Raw genomic sequence first — 19,149 nt, 5'->3', positions numbered from 1 at the left:
TGTTTTATACGGGATACCAATGTGTTCATTCTACTGAGGTAAGCCACTTTCTCATGCTTGGCTCCCAACCTAACGTGGCTTTTCTTCAGCTCAGCTAGCACTGCGCCCTAAAAAAAGCCTTTAATATGTTACAAATTATACTACTTGTGATTTGCCCACATTTCACAGAATTCATGTATACAACATCTCTTTGTTACTATTTCACCACTTGTGTCTTTAGGCATCAATGTTTGTTTTCAAAATTCTTTACTTCAAAAGTGTGAAGATTTTACTTGAAACCCTGTTCCCGGAAACAAGACTGAAACACTAGACCCGTTGTCCTAAACTCCAGGTGTCTGATCGCTCTCTCTGCAAAGGAATAGCAGAAATGTGGCAACCATCCTTTGCAAGCACGATCTTTCGCAACTGACGACCTTCACTGACAACCACCTTAAAACACGTTTGTGTAAATCTTGTTCGGAACCTACATTTCCTAGGAAAACTTCCGTTCCTTGCTCTAATCTAATCGGCGATCTGTGCCTTCTAAGAGCCCATCCTGTGCTGACACCGCTCTGAGCGCGCGCTTGTGAGTAGCGTCTCGGGCAGGCGTGCTCTTGGTTATGTTTACGGACATGTTGGTGAGAGCGTCTCATGCTCTAAGCCTGTGCAATAGAATGACAGAGGGAACATTGCTTACACTTGGCTTAGAGAAAGAGTGCTTTATTTTGGTGTATTATTGTTAGCATTTAGCTCTCTCCCAAAGCCGAGTTTAACTGGGAACCGTAACTTATTTTTAAGGGTTTATAACCGCATGAGAGCTTCGCGGAGGAAGCGTTAAATATTATCTGAGAGAAATGTCCTGGAAGGGATCGGATGAGGTGAGTTGTGTCATGTTGTCTATGGGCGTCCGTCTCGTTTCGACACTTTAGAAGTCTTGTTCTGACATGGTTTCAAGGGAGCGACCAATCTGTGGGGTGCATTTTGTATGGACGTTAGTTATTTTCTACATTTTCCAGTGTTCGGTAATCAGTCTGGCCCATGAGTGATGCTGTTGTTCATTACGCCTCATACGTTGGAATTGCAATTGCATTCGTACAGCGCTTCATACCTCTTGCTAGGCTGCGAAGCACTTAGTCAGATGGGTAGCACAGTACAACTCGTAGTTATTCTTAGTTGAAAAGGTGTTGTACTTCCATGACTTGTGGCCTGCGTGGAAAGGGTTTTGGTGTTGTGCCTGAGTGAGCAGGGTGACTCTGTCCTACTGTGTTGAGGCACAGAGTGCACTACATGTCATGGCGGGGAAGGAGTGAGAGATAAAGGACTTGCATTTCACATTAGTTGGCCGCTGAGTTACTCTGCATCTCTGGAAACTCCATAGCACCGAAAAGCGTCTGGATCCAGAGAGCTGGCAACAGCATCACTCCGCACCACCACAGCATCACTCCTCACCACCACAGCATCACTCCGCACCACCACAGCATCACTCAGCACCACCACAGCATCACTCAGCACCACCACAGCATCACTCAGCACCACCACAGCATCACTCAGCACCACCACAGCATCACTCAGCACCACCACAGCATCACTCAGCACCACCACAGCATCACTCAGCACCACCACAGCATCACTCAGCACCACCACAGCATCACTCAGCGCCACCACAGCATCACTCAGCGCCACCACAGCATTACTCAGCACACACCAATATCGCTCGGGACCACCACAGCATCACTCAGCAACACTCACCACCACAGCATCACTCAGCAACACCACATTATCACTTCGGGCCAAGAATGCATCACTCGGCGCCACCACAGTATCACTCGGCGCCACCACAGCATCACTCGGGGCCACCACAGCATCACTCAGCGCCACCACAGCATCACTCAGCGCCACCACAGCATCACTCAGCGCCACCACAGCATCACTCAGCGCCACCACAGCATCACTCAGCGCCACCACAGCATCACTCAGCGCCACCACAGCATCACTCAGAGCCACCACAGCATCACTCGGCGCCACCACAGCATCACTCGGCGCCACCACAGCATCACTCGGCGCCACCACAGCATCACTCGGCGCCACCACAGCATCACTCGGGGCCACCACAGCATCACTCGGGGCCACCACAGCATCACTCGGGGCCACCACAGCATCACTCGGGGCCACCACAGCATCACTCGGGGCCACCACAGCATCACTCGGGGCCACCACAGCATCACTCGGGGCCACCACAGCATCACTCGGGGCCACCACAGCATCACTCGGGGCCACCACAGCATCACTCGGGGCCACCACAGCATCACTCGGGGCCACCACAGCATCACTCGGGGCCACCACCGCATCACTCGGGGCCACCACCGCATCACTCGGGGCCACCACAGCATCACTCGGGGCCACCACAGCATCACTCGGGGCCACCACAGCATCTCTCGGGGCCACCACAGCATCACTCGGGGCCACCACAGCATCACTCGGGGCCACCACAGCATCACTCGGGGCCACCACAGCATCACTCGGGGCCACCACAGCATCACTCGGGGCCACCACAGCATCACTCGGGGCCACCACAGCATCACTCGGGGCCACCACAGCATCACTCGGGGCCACCACAGCATCACTCGGGGCCACCACAGCATCACTCGGGGCCACCACAGCATCACTCTGGGCCACCACAGCATCTCTCGGGGCCACCACAGCATCACTCGGGGCCACCACAGCATCTCTCGGGGCCACCACAGCATCTCTCGGGGCCACCACAGCATCACTCGGGGCCCACCACAGCATCACTCGGGGCCCACCACAGCATCACTCGGGGCCCACCACAGCATCACTCGGGGCCCACCACAGCATCACTCGGGGCCCACCACAGCATCACTCGGGGCCCACCACAGCATCACTCGGGGCCCACCACAGCATCACTCGGGGCCCACCACAGCATCACTCGGGGCCCACCACAGCATCACTCGGGGCCCACCACAGCATCACTCGGGGCCCACCACAGCATCACTCGGGGCCCACCACAGCATCACTCGGGGCCCACCACAGCATCACTCGGGGCCCACCACAGCATCACTCGGGGCCCACCACAGCATCACTCGGGGCCCACCACAGCATCACTCGGGGCCCACCACAGCATCACTCGGGGCCCACCACAGCATCACTCGGGGCCCACCACAGCATCACTCGGGGCCCACCACAGCATCACTCGGGGCCCACCACAGCATCACTCGGGGCCCACCACAGCATCACTCGGGGCCCACCACAGCATCACTCGGGGCCCACCACAGCATCACTCGGGGCCCACCACAGCATCACAATATATTCTCTCAATGTTTTAAGCTTTATTACAAATGTCACTTCTGTTCTTGGATCATCGTCACAATAAAATACACTGAACATAATCTTCACAAACGTTATTTACAAAAGTTTAAGCTATTGCCATTATAAATTTCAATAACTTTTATTTAAGTGTTAATTATTAAAAAAAATTAAAAGCCATTGTTATTTGTAATAGCAATACATGTAAGTCATGTAAATACAACACATATTGCATTACAAATGCTATAGGTGTCACATTTGCGAAAGTTATAACTATTGGCATTTTAAATGACAAAGCTATTAATTTCGCTATTTTCAAAACCAACACCTAAATAAAAAATTTGTCATTTACAATACCAATAGCTCAAACTTTCCTAATGCGAGACCTATTGCATTGCAAATGCTTGTTTATAACTATGTGTAAAGGGACTGCATATCAGCACTCTTGAAGACATCCCCCTCCCCCCCCCCCCCCCCCCCCCCAGCCTGCACTTTATTGACGTGCTTGCTCATTGGCTGCTCGCTACGCCCTTTGAACCATTTCACCATAGGAAGAGAGCGGTTAAACAGTCTGAATCTGCCTGGATCGCACGTTAACTCATTGCTTGCACCTTCTTTGTCAACATAGGTCTTATCAGACCCGTTTTAACATGCCCACAGCTTTAATTAGAACTTGCTTGCTTTATAAGCAGAGAGCAAAGGTATGTATGTGTGTGTGTATATATATATATATATATATATATATATATTTATTTATTTTTTTACACCCGTTTACAGCTGCTATAAAACTTTATTGTAGGATGTTATATCATCTCAAGCCTATGCGCATCATAGTTCCTCCCGCCACAATGGGTGCTATTGTCTGTTTATGCTGCCTAAATGTTTTACTATGGTTAAGAGTTGTCAACATGCTAAACTCTGCTTTTACTTTTGTTTTCTTGTACATCAGCTGATGATGTCGACCTTTTGAAGTTCTATATGTCCGCTCACTGTCACTGCAAGCATTTTTTTGCAAGTTAAAAACATTTTAAAATGTTGGGAATGTATGTCTTATATTGCTTATTGAACTTTATTGCAAGGGTTGTAAGTAACCAAGCAAATTTGATAAACTTGTAAACTTGCTGAAACCCAATTTCCACACACAATTGTTTTTAAGCTTCATAGTTTTCAGTAAACTGCATGGTAGGTGAAATGTTTGTGGTCATTTCAATGGAAAATGTGCTGTCTGTAAATTAGTGTGCGACCACATCTTGCGTTACTGATATGTTATTTAATACATTGAGCAAAAATGTAGTTTTTTACATCAAACAAGTTTGTTTTGTACATCATAAATGCTGAGCTCACATATTTGAATGTGCTCTCTTGATAATGAAGAAAAAGGTGACTCTCTAAAATAAAATATCTGTCTAGGATCACATAACTTGAGACCAGTTTACAGGTCAAGCACATTACAGTTAGGTCGAGTAGATTATTCAAGTCACTAGATCCGCAGGTCTGGTAACATATTTATAATTTTTCTGCAGAGGGTGCCAGCATTAGAAGTAGGTAGTTTGTGCGATTCCTGCTACTTTCTTGTGCCCAAGAAGGAGGGAGGCCTTTGTCCTATCCTTGACCTATACCATCCCAGTTTCTTCCTGAAGGAGGAAAAATTCAAAATGATCACAATCGCTAAGGTCCTCTCTGTGCTGGACCCGGGAGAGTGGATGGTAACTTGGTTGGACTTCCCTGATGCATACTTCACATCCCCAACCTGCCTGCCCACAGACGTTATGTGCGGTTCATGGTAGGCCACAGGCACTTTCAGCTCACTGTCCCTTGGGACTTACCAGTGCCCTCTGGTATTTACCAGGGTGATGGCGTGGTTGCAGCTCATCTGCGGAGATTGGGGGTGCCATTCTTCCCCATCTCAATGACTGGCTGTTGAAGACGGGCTTGCCTTAGGTGGTTGCCTCCCACCGCCAGACTATGGTGGACCTCCTGCACTCGCTGGGGTTCACTATAAATGTGCCGAAGTCGCACCTGCCCCTTTCTCAGACGCTCTCTTTCATCTGAGCTGTTTTGGACACAGTGCATTTCCGGGCCTATCCTCCCAAATGGCGAGTCCAAGAGAATTCCGGGCGATTCAGGGCCGGGGCTACATATAGTGCAACTTTTGCCACTGCTCCTGCTTAGAGCTAGAAGCTCCTGAGGCGAAAAGCCGGGAGTTAGGACATCTTTGGTGTTTCTCCTATTATAATAATGTGTACCACTCTGTATTTTAACTGCACGCTCCGTTTTGGACAAAATTTCTGTTCTTTTAAATACCCCCATTTGCTCTCCACTCACCCTATTTGATTTAATTAGGGGTTCTCCCTTCTTCCAGGGGCCGATTGGGTCTCGGACGGGTTGCGGGATTGATCCTCCGGCGCAGTTAGGACGGGCGCCATCTTAGGAGGAGACGCAGGTTGGCGGGCTAGTGCTCCGGGCGCAATCTTTCAGCACTACTTAATGAACCACTCTTTCCGCCCGCGCAGCGGGCGGGCGCCAGAGGCAAGCCCGTCTGCGCCCAGCCGGGCCCAGGCCCTGATTCTATGGCCGTTTTATTGAGTCGTCCTATCTGCTATACGCGTAAGGATCTTCTTTTAATGAGACCTACAAAAAATTCGAACTGTCATCATATGCATATGCCTGAGGATATATATACTCATTGTAGTCTCTGCAGCCTGATTCCGCAGGGAAAGAAATGATACACCTACCACTACCCATTTGTGCATGGCCCTTTTGAATTGTAGGTCTCTGCCCAAACATTCTTTGGAGATTAATCTCATGATGCAGGACCACAAACTAGATATTCTGTTTCTGACGGAAACTTGGTTATCACTGAATTCGGAAGCAGATATTGTAAGTGCGCTCCCCACTGGGTTTCTTATCCAATCCCAGAACAGGCCCATTGGTAGAGGGGGTGGGTTAGCCATACTGTACAGAGATCATTTTATCTGTAGGGTGGAGGACAGCGAAATTTCTGACTGCGAGAGTCTCCACTTTTCTTTACAAATATCCTCCTCCACTTCTATCTTAGGCTTGCTGGTATATCTCCCCCCCCCCGGGCTGCCCTGGGCACTTTGTTAGTTCACTTATGGAAACAGTGACTGTTTTGGCCTCCTCTGCGTCCAACTTTATCGTACTGGGAGAACTTAACATGCATTTTAACGATCCCCAGGACAAAGTAGCGGCTGATCTCCAGCTTGATCTTAAATCATACGATCTAGGAGTCGTCAATACTGGTGCCACACATAACAAAGGACACCTTCTGGATCCTATCTTTTCCAACATCCTGCCACTCGAATCCAGTTCCCCCCTACCTTTCCCCTGGTCCGATCATTTCGTGGTCCCTTTTTCTTGGCAAGTCTGGACTGACATGCCGCGAATCCCTATTTCACACACTCTGGAACGGGCTTGGTCTAAGCTCTCTCTCGAAAATTGGACTCATAACCTTGAACAATCCATCCCTTTACACGACCCTGACCCTGTGGTAGCTGATAAAAACTTCAATAATTGGCTTGATAGCTCACTTGATCTAGTTCTGCTGAAGAGAAGAATTGAAAAAAAGGGTAGAGTCTGCAAATCTTCTTGGTACACGCCTGAGCTTAGAGTCCTAAGGAAAGGATGTAAAAAATGTGAGCGTGTCTGAAGGAAAGATTGGGCCAGTCATAACAAAGAAGCCTACCGCGCAGCAATTAGGGCCTATAAAGTCTCTCTTAGAAATGCTAAGGCCGCATTTTTTGAGGATAGGATTAGAAGCTCTTCCAACTCCACCAGAGAAACCTTTCAGATTGTTAAAGAACTACTGAAGGTCCCTGACCCCCCATTAGCTCCAGATACTTCAGGAGTTAAATGCAATGAGCTTGCGAATTATTTTGACTCCAATATTCTAATTACTCTACCTCAGCCTGACTGCTCAATAGATACCTGCAGCCGGCCTCAGGTGCTCGGCCCTCAGCTTGTTTCCTTTGATTCAGTTTCATTGGAAGAATTTCAAAAAGTTTTGGCTGCCATGAAAAGTGGCTCCCCTAGTGATCCCGTACCTATGTGGATCCTCAAACAGATTGCTTCCACCATCTCCCCTCTTGCCACTGATGTAATTAACGCGTCCTTCTGTCAAGGCATTGTCCCTCTTAGTTGGAAGGGAGCCATTGTAAAGGCCCTATTGAAAAAGCCGCGGCTGGACCCTTTGGAGTTGGCCAATTTTAGGCTGATCTCATTATTACCAGGACTCATTAAGATTGCAGAAAAAATGGTTAATCAACAACTATCCTGCTTTCTGGAATCTAATGAGCTGCTACGGAGCTCTCAAACAGGCTTCCGCCCAGGCCAAAGAACAGATACTGCTCTTATATCAGTCATCGAGGAGGCTAGGTGCATCTTGGATTCGGGAGGATCAGTGGAAGTGATCCTCCTGGATTTAAGTGCAGCCTTTGACACAGTTAATCACCGTGTCTTAATTCAGCGCATATCTAATATGGGTGATTCAGGTACCGCCCCGACCTGGTTAACATCGTTTCTAAACAATCGGACGTTCCAAGTTTGGGAAGGCAATTCACGTTCCAATCTAATCCCCCTCCAGTGTGGCGTACCGCAGGGCTCTTCATTGAGCCCCACACTGTTTAACGTGTACATGTCCCCCCTGGAGGATGTGGTCGCTCCTTTCAGGATCAAAATAGTTATTTATGCAGACGACACCCAACTTGTCGTTTCACTTTCCCAATCGGATCAATGTACCGAAAACCTTCACCTCTGCCTGACGAAAATATATGCCTGGATGAGCGAGTCCTCTCTCAAATTAAATGGCTCCAAAACGGAACTTATGCTGTTGGGGCCTAAGTCGACATCATTATCCAATGCCATCTGGCCCACTTGTTGGAGAGTTCCTTCCCCCCCCCCCCCCCCCCCCCCTCTCAAAAATGAAATCAAAAGCTTAGGGGTATGGCTTGAACAGGATATTTCCCTCAAAACTCGAGCTAAAAAAACGGCTGGAGTCTGCTTTGGTCTACTCCGTTCGGCTTGGAGAGTCCTCCCTCTTCTCCCTCCGCCATCAAGGAAGCTGTTAATTCAAGGTTTGATCTTGTCCAGGCTGGACTATAGCAACGCCCTTTTCTTAGGCACCCCTGAAGCTACAATTAATAAACTACAACAGATCCAGAACTCCGAAGCCAGGCTGCTCACGGGTATCTCGGCTAGGGCCTCAGCGAAACCGGCCCTTAGATCACTCCATTGGTTGCCAATTTGGGAAAGGATAGAGTTTAAATCCCTGTGCATTGCTCACAAGTCTCTGCAAGGTAAGGGACCCCCCATCTTAAAGAGCTTAGTCTCACCGTATAAGGCCACCAGGTCCCTCCACTCTGATCATCAATGTTTGGCCAGAATTCCTAGAGTAAAGAAGGCGCGTACAGGAGGTCGGCGATTCTCTGTGAACGCAGCGATTCTGTGGAATTCTCTTCCCTTGAAGTTTCGAGCATAATCATGCCATTTGCGGTTCCGTAAGCTCCTCAAAACTTTCCTCTTCCCCCAGTGATCCTACCTACGCTACTCTCCGTCTTGAGCTTGGCTTTTCTTAGCGCTGGGATGCTCCCGGGTAACCATGCGCTCTATAAATCCATTTACATTACATTACATTACATGATACAGATGTTTCAGCCTCTGTCCTGGATTTCGGTGAGATTGACTCTGTGGTTGCTGGGCCTCGTGGCCTCCTTTCTTATGCGGGCTCTGCAGTGAGGCCAGAAGTTCAAGGGAGCGCAGCATCAGGGGACTCTACATAAAATGGTCCAGATATTGGAGGACACTGCAAAAAATCTGCAGTGGTGGTTAATGAACTGTGTTGGGGTCGGTGGCAGACCCCTCTCCCTTCTCCAACCAGATCTGACAGTAGTGATCAGTGCGTCAATCCTGGAATAGGACGGCCATCTGTACAATGTGGAGATCAAGGCCCTCTGGTCTCCGCCAGAATCTGGACTCCACATTGTATTGTATTGTATTGTAAGGGGAATTTATAAAGCGCGCTGACACCATGGGTTTCCTGGCGCTGGCAGACAACTGGGGGACTGGGAGGGTTTAGCCAGATTGAGGGAAGAGCCAAGTTTTTAGGGATTTACGGAAGAGGGTAAGGGAATTGGAGGTTTTAAGAGAAAGGGGGAAGGAATTCCAGAGTTTGGGGGCCAGAAATGCAAATCTCCGGCCTCTGGATCTGCAGAGTTTGACAGGGGGACATCAACCTATTGGCGCTCCAAACGTTCCAACTGGCATTGAAAGCCTTTCTAACTTCCATCAAGGGAAGGCTAGTGCAGGTGTTTACGGACAACACTACCGCCATGTGGTACTGCAACAAACCTGGCGGGTGGGTTTGTGTACCCTTTGTCAAGAGGCCCTACTTCTCTGGACATGGTTGGAATGAAAGCACATTTTCCTGGTTGTTTAGAACCTGGTGGGATCTCTGAACGCCAGAACAGACATACTCAGCCGAAGATGCCTAGTGGTTCATACATACTATCTCCATTCGCAGGTGGAGCAAGGTCTCTTTCATCAGTGGGAAGAGCCTTGGTTAGATCTATTCACCACTGCCGAGAACGGGCAATGTCGTTGGATTTCCCAAGGTGGCTTTTGCTTGAAGACACTTTTTGGTGCGAGTCTGCCCTCCTGTATGCCGTTCGCCCATACCACTCCTGCCCAGAGTCCTCAAGAAGATCAGGGTGGACCGGGCCCAAATCATCCAAATGGCTCTGATTGGGCTTGGAGATTCTGGTATCCCGAGCTGTTGAGCATGGCCATCGGTACTCCTGTAGGGCTGACCCCTTTAGGAGTATCTTCTGTCGCATGGGAGGGTTCTCCGCCCAAACCTCTCAATGCTCTGCCCCCATGTGTGGAGATTGAACGGCGACAGTTGACAGCTTTCAACCTTCCACTTCAAGTCTGTAATGTTAACTTGCCAGCTCAGCGCCCCTCCACCAAGATGGTGTAAGCTGGCTGTTGAAGCTCATTTGTGGGATGGTGTTCAGCCAAACAGGTTGAATCTTTATTGGCACCTCTTTCTCGAGTGCTTTTATTTATCCTTACCCTGGCCCAGCAGGGCTCTGCCTTGAACATGTTAATGGGTTATTTTTCTGACATCTCTGCTTTTGTGCGGCTTCCAGATCCTCTTTCCCTCTTCAGATCCTCAATTCTAAATAGGTTCCTGAAAGATTTATAAAAATGTAATTCTTCAAGCTCCTTTCATTATGACCCAGTGGGACCTTAACTTGTTTCTTACTTTTCTAATGTGTGCTGCCTTTCAATTCAAAACTCCCTTCTTCGGCTTCTTATCATCAAGACAACCTTTCTGGTGGCAGTTACATCTGCCCGGAGGGTTAGTGAACTGTAGGCTCTGCCATCCCAGTCTCCATACATCTTTCTTCCCAGACAAACTGGTTCTTCGGACTCGAGCATCTTTCTTCCTAAAGGTAGTCACCCCATTCCACGTAAGCCAGTTAGTCACCATGCCTACTTCATATGCTCCCCTCATCCATCTAAGGAATTAGAGAGACTCCACCGTCTGAACCCAAAATGAGCGTGGTCTTTTTACCTTGGCTGCACAAAACCGATGAACTATTTGTTGGATATTCTCTAAGGCAAAAAGGGGAATCTGTGCTGAAATTCACTATCTCCAGATGGATCGTGCTCTGCATTAAGAGCTGCTACAGATTGGCCAAAAAGCAACCCCAGAACGCTTGCATGTTCATTCCACCAGAGCCAAGGCTGTGACCACTGTGTTACCACACGGAGTTCCGGTCGTGAACAGCGGTCATGCAGCATCATGGGCCTCTTTGCATTTGTGTATCAAGTGCTACTGCAGAGACAGTCTGGTCCGTTGGGACGAGCACTCTGCCCGTTAGTTCCTGCAGGTACTCCTAATCTAAACCACGTTCGCAGACCCACCTCTGGAGAGGTATCGCTTGGGTATCGTTTTTAAGGAAAGGAATCTAGCTAGAAGTCTCTATCAGAACAACAAGTTGCTTACATTCGGTAAGGAATCTGCAGCTATATAGTCTCTACCAGATAATATGGTGTTAGCAAAGGTAAGTAACTTGTTCGCCACAGAGCAAACAGGACTCTGTTTTCAAAAACTGTACAGTATAACATATCATTCTCAATGTCTGGCCTTTGATTGCCCCATGAAGTTCTTAAAACGGAGAAGAATGGGCAAGTAAGGCTCTTAAAATGGAGAAGAATGGGCAAGATGCAAGCTCAAAGCCATTTTTTGGGCCTCGTATCTATTTTTCCTAACTTATAACTGAAAATATAACTGCTACCTATTCTATCTAAATAAGCATGATTATAATTCTTCTAGTTTCTTTTGCAAGCCTGCAACTAGTCTTGGAACCTGCCCCCCCCTCCCCCCCCCAAAGCAACATTATTTGGAGAGTGGTCTGTATGGAGTGAGAAGAATGTGGCAGATTGTGCACCTCAGCATATTTTCTGTTGCTCCACGTGAGTGGAAGATCATTACTGGAGGTTTCCTTACTGATCGTTTTGCTTTAGAGAATAAGGGAATAGCAACCTGTATTTTTTGTTTCTTCTCATGGAATAGCAAAATGGGCTCTAGTTGATACTTTACCGTTTAGATGTTTTTAATGATCTGGACATTTTGCAGCTCTTATCTAAAAAAACACAAATATGATGGACTTTGTAGAAGTTCAAGGGAGACCTAGTCTTAGATGATTCTGGTAGCCTATTTTGGTCCCACACTTTTTGTTCAGACTTGATTCTACTTTAAAACAGTACCGCAGTGGTGCAGAGGCGCCTATGGATAGCTGAGTCTTCACCCTACCTTCTCTTTTTGAAAGCTTGATTCCTGAAAACCTAGTCTATGCACATCCTAGCATGTGATGGCCTTGACGAGAAGCACTGTGCTTGGGCCAACTCTGAATATTGTCTTTTTAACTTGTGTGTCAAGTTGTTCTTGTAGATTGATGTAAACACTATTTTCGTCCTTTGAAAACTATCTTAATATTTAATCTGATGACAAATGCTGTGACTTGTAATAATATGGTGAACCTTTTCCTTCGTTCATTAACATAAATTATTGCATTAGGAACGGGCTTACTGGCATTTAAAAGCTCTGTTGGTGTCCATTACCATGCAGCCTCTTGTGACACTAATCTCTTACCTGTAAGACTGAATGGTTTTGAAGCCATTCTTTCTGACTCGAGAGTTGGTGTTATGGAGGAGAATGGAGGCAAAGGAGGCGCTGGGGGCCAGGGCGGATGAAAATCGGTGGTCACCAGTCCAACAAGCTTATCTCAGGAGGTCTTCCCACACCTTTGCAAGCAGGTGGCTTGCTTCCATTGGCATCTTTCCTCTTGAGAAGCACCCACGTCTTGCACGTTCACCAGTAATCACTCATTGTTCTAGCAGCAAATTGTCTCCGAGCAAGTGTGCAGTTTGCAACAAACCAACTCTGTAGTATCAAACGAGGAATGTGGCAGCTGCAGCTAATAAAGTTCATTTGAAGTGGTTCTCGGTGGCTACAGACTGGTACACGTTGCTTAGTTTCTTTAATTGTTTCTTATAGATTTAAGTAATAGTTAATTTTCTTAACTTTTTTACACTTTTTCACTAGCGAAGGCGATAAGTATGGTTATGTCTGTTTCTGGGAGATCTACTCTATGAAACCAAAATACAGATAGTTTTTAACAGCATTCCATGGAGATAAAATGTGTGTGAGAACACGATCCATCTAACTGGCGGCGTTCTAGAAAGGTCAATTTGAAATTCAAAGTGGTAGGGTGGATATCGGCTTGAGTAGGGAAGTGGAAAAGGTGCAAAACACCTTGACATCATTTTGACGCAGGAGCCGATAACATGTGCCAAAAAGCCATTTATTAAAGACAGGTCCCTTTTGAGGGGGATGCCCACGTCCAAAATCCTGTCTGTCTATCGGACACATCATTCTGCTGTACTTCGAGACACTCTTTAGATTAGCCGTATTGTGTTAATTATGTGGAAATAGTGTAATATTTATTCTTGAAAAGGGATTAGTTTTCCAGTATAGTTATGTACAGCTTTATTTCAATACATTTAACAGTTAAAAGTGTTTCAGTTGAAATTTGCAACAACTAATTTAAAAGAAAAAAGCATTTTCATTAAACATGTCATTCTAACTCAGATATAGTTATATGAAAATGCATATTTATCGTATTGCTTAGCAGTTTTTGCAGTCAGGAAATATTCGACCTGATTCACGTTAGATTCAAATGTTATCACTGTGTTGAAGCAGTTTTTAAGCTCTTAGCATTCTCTTGGTTTTACCGCCCCCTCCCCGTTCTCACACCTTGACATACCTTGAATTCAGTGCATTCACTGTTATTCATGGCATTCAAGCTGTGCTTTTTGGGGGACTCGTGACATGACTTAATCTGCCTGTTTCTGTAGTTGTATTTGATTTTCTCTTGCAGTCAGATGGCCCTGCACCAAAATCTCCTAAATGTGATAACCTCTCCCAGTCCGATTTGATACTTTTCCTCTAAGAAATGTGCCAGGCAATCTCACTCCTGTAGGAGCACCATCTCCATCCATTGAACGTGACCTTTAATTTGTCAAGGATTATTGCATCATATTGACAGTAAAATTAAATTTAAAGCTATTGCTACAAGTAACTATCAAATACAATTCTATAGTGTTAGTGGAGTATGCTACTGCGTTCAAAAGTACAACGAAGCACTCTAACACAAAATGTTTAGTCATAAATACATGTTTTTGTATTTCACTCTGCCTATTTCCAGAAACCTATCAACTCATACCTACTTGTTACTATTTATTCTTGTTTTGAAACAGGGTTGAATTGCTAGAATTTGTTAAAAGGCAGCGGAGACCAGGCTAAGTCTTCCTTTCCTGAATGTGATGACTAACTCATGTTGGCCTCCCAGTTCTCTACCTCCTATTGGTGTAGAACAGGAGCATGATGGTAATTCTCCTTATATAAGTTTACCAAGTTTGTGTTTGTATTAGCACTAAGAATACTTATCTACGTTCTAAGAAAATGCATTTGGTATAATTTTTGACAGTCCTTTATTGGCAGTGTGCTTTTTGTGAAGGAATTTATGTCTCTAATAAATGTAAACCATATACATAATGAAATGAATAGTAGGTTATCATAATGGGATTGTTTTAGTTAATATTCACCAATTTAGAAATGATTTTGTCCATACACAGGGGTGGGTAGCTCAACAGAAAGAGAGCTTTGTCATTGCTCCTATTGCTTATGATCGCTAACCATGCTGTTGAAAGGTTTTCAAAGAATGAAGGTTACTTGGGAAATATAAAGGAAGAAATGTAATAAAAGGCAAATGAACTTGGCTCTCTCAATGATGTTAAGGTGCAAAATAGGCAATGATTAAAAACCAAAAAACTTGGCCATAGAATAAGTAGTCCAATAATCTGATCGGTGATTCTTGAATCTTTCAAGAACTGTAGAACTTGTGCATCCATCTGTGAGTAAAATGACAGGTAAGAGTCTAGGTACATAAACATATTTTTTACCTTAAGCATGTTTTTGAGTGATACTTTTTCTCCCCCATGCATCTTTTATATCTGTGGTATGTTCATTTACAGTTTTCTCCCCTGTGGTTCTCCCTCTTGCTGGTTTCATGCCATTAACGCATTTACACTGGTTTAACCAGTATATATTTTGTTCCATGTTTTCTCCTTTCATCAACTGTAGCAGAGCGGCTCCATATCTAGTCCCTCTCGTGGTGAGCTTTTTCCCTTGTGTGCGATATTCCTTTCCTCTTGTAAATTGTCTCCACTCTCCATTGTGGTGTGTTTTTGTTTCCTTTCTTTTGTCCCCTTGGGCCTCAATGCCATTGCTACCTACTCATCTCATCAGTCCTCCCTCCGCTCATCCCCTTATGGTTAGCCTTGTTCTCTGTCACCTTTGTAATCTGTCTCTTTTACAGCTACCCTCTGTGTAGTCTACATTAATTTTATTATATGCTACTTCCCCCTGCTTCTCTTCACTCCGCGTAATCTGGCTCCCCTGTTTTTTTTTATACTTGGTTAGCATCCCCTTCTTGTAGGCAGATTCTGCTTATGTCCTGTATCACGTCTTCTCCAGTTTCCTGTTTCTTCCTTTACACACATGTGATTTTGCTCTATTGGACTGTAATGAGAGCAGGTATTCTAGCTTTGAAGTGAAGCTCGAAATTTTGGGAATAAATGGCTTTTTTTCCCCATCTCCTAAACGGTCTCTTCATTGAACCTCTGCCTCTAAGTACTCATACCTATGCCAACCAGATCGATTGACTATCTTCTTCTGTTAGCTTAAAAAATTATTTTGTTAAAAAAAAAGAAAAATGTAGTTTGAGTATGTTTCTTAACTCTGTGTCTAGAAACTTCAAAAAAACCTCATCTCTTCTTTCAGATTCCCCATATATTTCCTCCAATACATTCCTGAATTTCTCAAGAAGACACCAATGACGGCTATGTGCTTATTTCTGTTTTTAAAAAGGTGTCCCTTCCTTGCTGGCTCTGTTTCCCACACAGTCAACATTGTTGGGCAGTATGGAAAAGCTTAGTTCTCATAAACTTGATTCAACGGTTCCAACACCTCAGCAGTCTGAAGAACCAAAATCAGATACTTTTTTGTGCATTTATTGGAACACAATTCCGAATCAGTAGAGGATAACCTGGTCAATAATATTCATTCTTGAAATGATTTATATTCATATTCGTGGTTCTCTGTCCTTACCAAAAGAGAGCTTCTAAATACAAAGGCTTTAGGCTGCGAAAAGCAATAGAAAACCGTAACTAATCGATGCATGGGCTAGCTTTATTCACACAGTCTGTTACAAAAGCACAATCACCAAGGTGGCTCAACCTCATGATTTCCCTCTTGAGTGCAGTGAAACCACCTAAAGTTTAGTAGTTGGGGAGCATAATTCCAAGTCACTTTCAGTTTACCCCAATTAATGATCCTGCCTTTGATAACTTTGCTTTCTGTTTAGTACACGTTTCTTACTTAGGAAGTCATTGCTCTCCTACATCATTCCTCTAGCTTTTTTTACACATAAAACCAAACTACCTGGTAACAGTCTGTGGATAGCCTATGCCAATTCGATTGGCAACTATAGACCCGCCCCACCCTTCCCCTAGCACAGGCATTCAGCTAATGGGCTCGCCATTTTCACTTTCGTCCCGGAGCCGCCACATTCTGCAGTACTGGCTTCCCCAACTACTTCAACTTTGCTTCTTTGACCACAGGCCAGCTCTTGCATCCTTAATTCCAGTAGTGGGATTCAAAATTCCAGGTGGAGACAGGGAATATTTTGTCACGGAATACATTTGGGGAATCTTTCCACTGGAGCAACAAAGGGGTCGCCTCCATAGTCTGGGGCAGATTTGAACAATGTGCTGCTTATGGGAGATTGTTGGCCTGTAATTTCCTCAGTTACTGATAAAATCCAGTGACATTGAACTATGTCTCAACAGCCATTTTAAAGTTTAGTATTTGAAAAGCAGCTGTGATGAAAAGGGTCCTTTCAAACAACAAGCTCTTCAAACACTACAACAACAACATATTGAAGTCCTTTGAATCTTGCAGGTACTCCTTATTGACAAAATAAACTTTCAATAAAATGTCAAGAATATTAATGTTCCTGCTCAAGTATCATCACAATTGGAAATACAAAATGTGAGTAAAAAAGATGCAGGTAGAAAGATGAAGAAAGGGGAAAAAGAAGCAAAAATAATGCATAGAATTTTAATATTTTTGTTTGAGGGCTGCACAAAGAGCTTTGAGACATCAGCAATGTCTGAAATGCTGTGCAGACTGATAGGTCTGTCACATTTGTGATAAACAGATAATGAACTTGCGGAGTGAAGAACAAAGGACAGTGTTCAAACATGAGTGGTAGGTGATACTGATTACAGCCTAAAAATAATTGAAATTTGGAGACCATGGGTGACATCTCATCTGCAGCCTATCCCCTCCACATGTACATTTCTTCTGCATTGAAAATGTCATCTCGCTCTCAAATGCTCATAAGTGTTTATTCAATATGACAATCTACTACAATAAAATAGCTGGTTACCTTTGACAAAGTGGGTTCCTTTTTAGTCTAAAAACCCTGGCTAACATCTGGGTATGCTCCTATTTTCCATGAGATCATCCCAGAGAGGTACTGTTCATTAATCCAACGCTTCATGCACAAGGGGTGACTGGTATAGCCCCAGACTCTAAACTACTTCATCACCACCCTCAAATCCTTTGGGTGTGAAAACTGAATAGACATGCCCTTCATCATCTAGACCTATGTCTTGAAACCCCAACCCTTTCCTGGATATTGTAAGGGTTGTTATTTGCTACCAAGCAAGATATTCCCCTCTTGGTTAAAAACAGCCAGATTCAACTAATCCTGACGAACAGCACTCTGGATCGGGACTATTTTTTCTCATTTCTCCCCTCCCTCCTCTGGAAGCAATATGGGAAAAAGCAAATACTATACAAATGGATATGCACCTTTTTCTCCAGTCCTTCCATTCCGAGGGAAGCTCGTTACAGCACAGAAAGCAACCATTTGGATTCACCCCTCCAGATAGCTAGCGAAGGCTACTTAGACATGTTTTTTTTTTCTATTACTTATCTCTTATCTTAAACTTGTTACTATTACTCAAACCACAGCATGCTCTCGGAGTTATACTCACTCTAATGTTGACTTTGGAAATCACCTGGATCCGTTGTTGATGTTGACGTTGTTGACAGACTTATTTGGTGTCTGGGTATTATTTGATTTGGGCATGTTTTGGTTTACTCCTTCCCAAAGATTAATAAAGTATTAAAACAAAAAATATACTGTTGGATGTTCCACCTAACTAACCTGAACTTCTGTTTCCTTTTGTCGTGTGAGCTTTATGCAATTGGCTTTAGACAAAACTTTCCACTCGATTAATAACCTACATTTTCTGAGTTATGAATGTGGAGCCCATGGAAGAGAAAATTGTCCCCTGCTTAACTTTTACGGCATTAGTCACTGAATATGTAATGATAATTGACTGTGTCTCGTGTAAGGATGTATACCACTAAAGGAAATGAAAAGGTAGAACTGTGTGCTTGTTTAATACAATTGGAAAAACGTGTTCTGGCTCCATAGCTTAGAAGTTCCTATGCATCAGTATTAATGCAGCATTTTGCCCCTTATCTGCCATCTCTGTTACATATATATTTTTACGAATAGATAGTTAAACAATACTTGCGTTCTGTGCATTTCATTCTTTTTCCAGTAACCGTATCTGATGATGGTATTTAGTAAGAATTTGCTGTTGCTATCGTGTGCCGGTTTTCCAGCAAATTTCAAAAATATAAATAAAGAATCTTATTTGTAGCCAGACCTATGTTCGGGATGAAGAATAGTCGGCATTAGAACTTTTGTAATGAGTAATAAAACCAAATAAAATAGTTTGCTGTGGAAGTAAAAATCCTGTGTGAACATTTTACCACACCGCACAGCCCAAATCGTGTTAGTCCACATCTTTATGCCAAATAATATATCCATTTCTGTCAAAGAATACATTCTATGTTTACTCTATATAGGGAATGACGATGTAGATTCTGCAGCACAACATATTTCATGAGTTATATATTTCAAACAGAATGCAATTAATAACTAAACATGGCTAGATGAATTTTGCTCGAGCTAGAAGGCACATAACATATTTTTTAAAGTGGGCTACCATAGGGTCCAAAAAGCTTTACTTTTTCCACTAGGAAGAGTTGTGGTTCGGCATATCTAATTTTTCTCCTGCTTTATCTACAGTGAGATTTGATCATGATAAAATGTC

At 44.6% G+C, this 19,149-nt stretch overlaps 1 protein-coding gene across 2 annotated transcripts in view; it reads left to right on the top strand.

Annotated features, from left to right (window-relative positions):
• Nucleotides 1–19,149, top strand: part of PPP2R2D (protein phosphatase 2 regulatory subunit Bdelta) — a 275,842-nt gene that overhangs the window by 32,816 nt on the left and 223,877 nt on the right. The window contains exon 3 of one of the 2 annotated variants that reach the window (XM_078643483.1): nt 14,149–14,278. The exons of the other annotated variant lie outside the window; for it this stretch is intronic. Coding sequence (XP_078499609.1) covers nt 14,215–14,278 — 64 coding nt within the window. The 5' untranslated portion in view covers nt 14,149–14,214. The remainder of the gene's footprint in view (nt 1–14,148; nt 14,279–19,149) is intronic. 2 annotated transcript variants of the gene reach the window in all.

The sequence above is a fragment of the Lissotriton helveticus genome, chromosome 5_1 (assembly GCF_964261635.1).
Source record: "Lissotriton helveticus chromosome 5_1, aLisHel1.1, whole genome shotgun sequence".
NCBI classification, from domain to species: Eukaryota; Metazoa; Chordata; class Amphibia; order Caudata; family Salamandridae; genus Lissotriton; species Lissotriton helveticus.
The sequence above is the reverse complement of the archived record's forward strand: the minus strand, read 5'-3'. Positions and strand labels throughout refer to the sequence as shown.